Source organism: Scylla paramamosain, chromosome 44 (assembly GCF_035594125.1).
Source record: "Scylla paramamosain isolate STU-SP2022 chromosome 44, ASM3559412v1, whole genome shotgun sequence".
In the NCBI taxonomy this organism is placed as follows: Eukaryota; Metazoa; Arthropoda; class Malacostraca; order Decapoda; family Portunidae; genus Scylla; species Scylla paramamosain.
In genome coordinates, this window is record NC_087194.1 from 1,500,597 (window position 1) to 1,507,514 (window position 6,918).

At 42.0% G+C, this 6,918-nt stretch overlaps 1 protein-coding gene across 1 annotated transcript in view; it reads right to left on the reverse strand.

Annotated features, from left to right (window-relative positions):
* Positions 1-347: 347 nt before the first annotated feature.
* Positions 348-6,918, reverse strand: part of LOC135093909 (tachykinins-like) — a 61,750-nt gene continuing 55,179 nt past the window's right edge. Inside the window, exons 3-7 of the mRNA XM_063993574.1 lie at positions 6,521-6,758; positions 4,338-4,511; positions 3,433-3,578; positions 3,008-3,140; positions 348-2,308 (exon numbers count right to left, since the gene is read on the reverse strand). Of these exons, the coding sequence (XP_063849644.1) occupies positions 3,009-3,140; positions 3,433-3,578; positions 4,338-4,511; positions 6,521-6,758 (690 nt within the window). The 3' untranslated portion in view covers positions 348-2,308; position 3,008. The remainder of the gene's footprint in view (positions 2,309-3,007; positions 3,141-3,432; positions 3,579-4,337; positions 4,512-6,520; positions 6,759-6,918) is intronic.

A 6,918-nucleotide genomic window follows, 5' to 3' on the forward strand; every position in this document is an offset into this window, starting at 1 on the left:
GGCCACCTTGACAAAGCAGTCCCAGCAAGCCCCGATCCCCACAATGATGCCCACTTGGTCCCGGCGTCGGCTCGCATGGTGCTCCTTGTCTGCACACGCGCAAAAGTGCAGCGAGGAAGCGAAGGAGGAAAACATGGAAACACAAATCCAGACTAGGTAAACGCACTTAGGAAACATTAAATAATACATAAAAAAAGAGGAAAACATTAAAAAAAACATATCCAAACTATGTAAACACTCAGGAAACAGAAAAAAAGACGAGAAAAGATGAAAACACGCCCAAAGCACACATGAAACATTAAAATCTAGAGAAAAGCGAGGGAAACAAGAAAACACAGCTCCAAATCTTAAGTCTGTCCTTTATTGCACTCCGAGAAGTAGTTAGTTCGTTAATTACATAGTTAAGCCAAGTAATATTTTATTTCTCCTTAAAATCAACAAGATTCTGTCAAAATACGCAGGATTTTGACATTAATAGACCACGTGAAGGGGGGGGAAGAAAGACATACACGCACGCACGCACGCACTCACTCACTCACTCACTCCCAAGAGCTGTCTGTACGCCCCCACCCAGCCACACCAAACTGCCTCCACCACCAATGGCTGTCAGTTTGGTAATTGGTATAGTAATGGTAGTTAATGGTTGTAATGGTATGACAACAAGATTATAACTACTACTATTATTAATGACACAGGAAATTGAGTTGTTTGTTGTGTCTGTTTGTTTGTGTGTGTGTGTGTGATGGATTGTTGGCAGTTTAAGTTGTTAGTTATGGAAATTAAATAGAGAAAGAGCGAAAGAAAAAGACTAATAGATTATATATAAAAAAAATAAATAAATAGCTTCTATACATATCTGGTAAACCTTCAATGAAATATGACAGACTGGGGTTAGAAAAATAGTGAACTGCAAAATACAACACTGACTCTTGAGATATAACGATGTATTCTTTACTTATACGAGAAAAAAAAGGGAAAAGGATATTGGATTTCTAAAAAGTTAAATATATCCACACTGAACATTACCCCATAAAAAAACAAAAGTAATAGAAAATGAAGGATTATATAGAAGAAAAGAATCGAAAAAAAAAATTAATCCATTCATTTTTGCACAGGTACTTCAAAAAATTCTTAAGTTAAAAAAAAAAAAGAAGAAAAAATACAGTAAAATGATCCTATTCTATATATATAAGATATCCAATCCTTTCACTGTCTCCCGATACTCTTTTATTCGCAACTGCAAGAAATAAAAAAAAAAAAAGTAAATAAAATGAAGAAAAATACACAATAGAACTTCTGATTCCACAAAAATACAAGCTATAGGATCCGATTCTATTTGTAAAGAGATCCGAACCTTCTACTGCCTTCTCCTGATGCTCTTTTGTTCACAGTACTTACGAGGAATGAGTAAAGGGTTCCGGATACAGACAGACAGACAGACAGACTAGTTACAATTAAATGGAAAGAGGAAATAGGGTTTAAAATGGACAAACAACCACTTGAAAGGGAGGAAAAGGGAAAAAAAGGGAAAGAAAGGGTGGAAAATATGATGATGTGAACGGGAACATTAATGATGGAAAGAGAACACGAGGGAAATGTTGAGAAATTAATGAATGGAATGGAAAAAAAAAGGAAAAAAAAGGAAAAAAAAGTAGAGAAACACGAATATGACTTGGGGAAAAATGAGAATAAGGTGAGAAGTTGAAAAATTAAGAAACAGTGAAAAGAAGAAGTACAAGAAAATAAAGAAAAAGATGAAAAGCTGAAAAAAATAAACAGAGTGAAAAAAAAAGAAATATAAAGAACAACAGACATGAAAAATAAAATAATGAAAACAGTTGAAAAAAAAAAATGTAAAAAAAAAGAAAACGAGATCGATAAAGAAAACGTGACATTCACCTGGATAACTAATTAAGATACCTGGAACTCTTAAATGTGAAGTTCCCCAGCCCTTTGTACCTTAACGAGTGAACACAGGTGAGTAATGATGAGGATACAGGTAACTACACCCACCCAAACCCATCCACACCTCCACCTCACCCACATGTCAAGGTTTGTACAGGTTATTAATGAACATGTGGAAAATACAGGTCTATTATTATTATTATTATTATTATTATTATTATTATTATTATTATTATTATATTAGGGTAAGAGTGAAAGATTTCCTAGTTTTTTTTTTTTTCGATGTTGTTCTTGTTTTCAGGTGGTGGTGGTGGTGGAGGCAGGCTGGTGGTGGTGGTGGTGGTGGAGGAGGTGGTGGTGGTGGTGGTTCTTTATGGTAGGACAGTCTTCTTCCCTTTCATTCCTGTGGTGGAGAGAAAGATTATTATTATTATTATTATTATTATTATTATTATTATTATTATTATGATTATTGTTGTTATTGTTAGTCATCATAATTAACCTCAAAGTCAACATTGCTCTTTGGTTTCTTCTTTACATTCCTTTAAAAAAAAAAAAAAAAAAAATTTTCCCTTCCTTTCTCGTCTAAAAAATATTGCTTAACTCTTTACGCCCCATCAGAATCTTCAAAAACCCGCCCAACTCTTGTAAAACTCGCCCAAACTCCTGTAAAACCCGCCCAAACTACTCTAAAACCCGCCCAAACTCCTCTAAAAACCGCCCCAAACTCTAGAAACCACAAAATCTGCCAGAACCTGCCCAAACTGCATCAAGACCTACACAAACCCACCTAAATAAAAAAAAAAAACTTGAAAACCAGCCAAAACACGTCAAAACTCCTCTTAAAACCCATCTACACTTTTCCAAACCAGTCGAAGCACCCAAACCCGCCCAATACATTTCAAAAACAGCCCAAACTTCTAATAGCCCAACAAAAACAGCCCAAACTTCTAATAGCCCAACAAAAACAGCCCAAACTTCTAATAGCCCAACAAAAACAGCCCAAGCTCCTTACACACCCGCCCAAAACCCAGAAAACCAGCCCAAAAAACCGCCAAGCCCTTTCGAAGCCCGCCCAACAGCCTCTCACGCCCTTACTGACCTCAACCTCGCATGCCCAAGAATCCCGAAGGAGTCCTCTTGTCTTGGGCGAGTCCCGGGTAGGCGTCCTTCTTCCCGCGCATGCCCAGGAAGCCAGAGGGTGCCCGCTTGTGTGTGCCGGCCCGCCAAGCCTCCTGGTGGTGGTGGTGGTGGTGGTGGTGGTGATGGTGGTGGTGATGTTAATATTCTCATGTTATTTTTTATTCCTATTTATTTATTGTTGTTATTGTTTACTACTACTACTACTACTACTACTACTATTACAACTAACATTAAAATCTCCCTCCTTCTCTTCCTCTTTCTCCTCCTCCTCCTCCTCCTCCTCCTCCTCCTCCTCCTCCTCCTCTTCCTTATCCTCTTCTTCCAATCAGTCACAAAATTCCCATATCCTCCCCTCCCCCTCTCCCCCTCCCCCCATGGACTTACAGGGTTATAGTAGTAGTAGTAGTAGTCCTCGTCCTTGGGGGGGGCGGCGTCCCCTTGGAGGAGGGAAAGGAGGGCCTGGCGGGAGATGGAGGTGGAGGGAAGATAATCCTCCCCAGATGATTTTTTTCCTCTCATTCCGAGGAAACCTGAGGGGAAAAAAGAGGAGAGAGGGAGGTGAGGAGGAGGAGGAGGAGGAGGAGGAGGAGGAGGAGGAGGAGGAGGAGGAGGAGGAGGAGGAGGAGAAGGAGCGGACAGAAGGAAGCAACAAGAGAGAGAGAGAGAAGGAGAGAGAGAGAGAGAGAGAGAGAGAGAGAGAGAGAGAGAGAGAGAGAGAGAGAGAGAGAGAGAGAGAGTACAAACACACATACTGTCATAACTACATATTAAAATTCCCTTTCCCTCCCCTCTCTTCCCCTTACCCCTTTAATGCCACACCCTCTTCTCCCCCCCTTCACCTTCCCTCTCCCTCTCTCTCTCTCTCTCCCCTCATAAACATACCTGACCCCATTCCCTCTCCCCTTTCCCCTCACACCCTTAAAATTCCTTACCTGTGTTTCCTTCAGGTCTTTCCCATCATTTGTTTCCCCCCCCCCCTCACGTGTTTCCCCTCATATACTCTGCACCCTCCCATTGTCCTGCTCCTAAAATATTTTCCCTTTTTCTCACATTTTTTTCCCTTTTTTTCCTAGTTTTCCTGTCATTTTCCTCCTTTTTTTCCCCTCTTTTCTTATTCATGTATCTTTTTTCCCTCACATACGAGTAAGCTACACTACCACTTTTCCCCTTGCTCAATGTCTTCCCGTTTTCCTGTTTTTTTCCCGTTTTCTTTATTCACGTATATTTTCACTCTATTTTTTTTTCCCCCCAGATGCCCAGACGGCCCTCAGGTGCCCGACAGTACGTACCAGAGGGCGCCTTCTTTCCCCTCATGCCGAGAAATCCTGAAGGGTAGCGTTTGACAAGGTTATCAAATTCAGATTCGTAGGACGGCCGGGCAAAGGGCGTTTCCTCGTCCTCTTCTTCCTCTTCTTCACTCTTCTTTCCCCTCATGCCAAGGAAACCAGATGGAGCCTTTTTTCCTGTGAGAGAGAGAGAGAGAGAGGGGGAAAACAGTGTACAATAACTAAGATGAATAATGCAATGTAATACACCACTCTCTCTCTCTCTCTCTCTCTCTCTCTCTCTCTCTCTCTCTCCTCTCTCTCTCTCTCTCTCTCGCTCTCTCTCTCACTGAAAACTTTTATTAAATTTCCACACAAGAGCACGATCTGAGAGAGAGAGAGAGAGAGAGAGAGAGAGAGAGAGAGAGAGAGAGAGAGAGAGAGAGAGAGAGAGAGAGAGGAGGGGCAACCATTCATCTCAATTACGTGACCTGGACATAGAAAACGCAATCCCTCTTGAAGAAAACGTGATCTTAGCTGTTCATTCAAGGGTTAACTTAAATATTTACTTAAACACACTACCAAAATTATTACTACTACTACTACCACCAGACAGAGAGAGAGAGAGAGAGAGAGAGAGAGAGAGAGAGATTTGAAGGAATAAAATGTCTTCTAATTTTTTTTTTCTCTCTCTCTCTCTCTCTCTCTCTCTCTCTCTCTCTCTCTCTCTCTCTCTCTCTCTCTCTCTCTCTCTCGTAAGTAGCTTGAGGTTAGAGAATCTGACCTCTTCGTCACGTCTCAAGCTCCTCCTCCTCCTCCTCCTCCTCCTCCTCCTCCTCTTCTTCCTCCTCTTCTTCGTCCTCCTTCTTCCCCACGCTTCGTACTCTTTTACCTTCTTCTTCTTCTTCTTCTTCTTCTTCTTCTTCTTCTTCTTCTTCTTCTTCTTCTTCCTCCTCCTCCTCTTCCTCCATTTCTTTTACTATCCCTCTTCTCACAACCTCGTTCCACTTCAACATCCTCCTTCTCCTCCTCCTCCTCCTCCTCCTCCTCCTCCTAATCTCCTTCACCCAATTTACTTACGTCCTCTTCTTTATCCTACTCTCCCTCTACCCCTCCTCCTCCTCCTCCTCCTCCTCCTCCTCCTCCTCCTCCTCCTCCTCCTCCACTTCTCTTCTCTCTCCTCCACTTCAATGATCATCTACAGTCTCTCTCAGGTAAATAAAGGTAATTGCCCAAGTGAGAGAGAGAGAGAGAGAGAGAGAGAGAGAGAGAGAGAGAGAGAGAGAGAGAGAGAGAGAGAGAGAGAGAGAGAGAGAGAAGCCTGGTATATATTTCTCCGTTCTTAAATATTTTTTTCTTGTCATTTTCTCTCTCTCTCTCTCTCTCTCTCTCTCTCTCTCTCTCTCTCTCTCTCTCTCTCTCTCTCTCTCTCTCTCCCTCCTTTTCTTCTCCCTGTCACAAAAAGAGAAAAGAATGGAACTGTGTTTTTACATTCCCGAGAGAGAGAGAGAGAGAGAGAGAGAGAGAGAGAGAGAGAGAGAGAGAGAGAGAGAGAGAGAGAGAGATCAAAGCACTTAAGGGCCAAATTAGACTGAAAAGTAGAACAGTAAGCCACTTTTATTTCTTTCTTTAATTTTCTCTCTCTCTCTCTCTCTCTCTCTCTCTCTCTCTCTCTCTCTCTCTCTCTCTCTCTCTCTCGAACACGTAGGTTAATGACAAGACAAATTAATAATGAACTCAAACCATTTAGGCCTATATTGAAATAAGCCTACATAAATAAAGTTTGATCTCTCTCTCTCTCTCTCTCTCTCTCTCTCTCTCTCTCTCTCTCTCTCTCTCTCTCTCTCTCTCTCTCTCTCTCTCTCTCTTTCAGTTTTCTTCCTTGCCAATATATTTTTCTTCCTTTATTTAGTCTTTTCGTTTCTTCCTCCTCCTCCTCCTCCTTCTCCTCCTCCTCCTCCTCCTCCTCCTCCTTCTCATTAAAAACAAAAACAAACAAACAAATAACACACAAATAATAAAACGAACAGAAAACCCAATTAAAACAAACAAACAAACAAACAAACAATACAAAAAAACAAACACAGAAAAACAATAAAAAAGTAAACAAACAAATAAGAAAAAAAACAATAAAACAAAACACAGAAGACTCAACAAAACAAAAACAAACAAACAAACAAACAAACAAACAAACAAACAACACGTACCTCTTAGGGGCACGTCCAGCTGGTAGAGGGCAGGCAGGAGGTCCTCTGGGGGTGCTGGGGCGTCCTGCAGGGGTGGTGAAGGCGCCTCTTTCTTCCCTCTCATGCCCAGAAAACCAGAGGGGGCGCGGCGTGGGCGGGGGCGTCGCTCCCTGCCTCGCCCTGCCCCGCACCGCTTGCCGCTGCTACTGCCGCCACGCCCACCACCACCATCGCCGCCCACACCCACATGCGAGACATTCTGTGGGCGTTAGGTTAGGTTAAGTTAGGTTAGGTTAGGTTGGGTTAGGTTAAGTTAGGTTAGGTTAGGTTAGGTTAGGTTAAGTTAGGTTGGGTTAGGTTTGGTTGGGTTGGGTTGAGTTAGGGTAGGTTGGGTTAGGTTAGGTTAGGTTAGGTTAGGT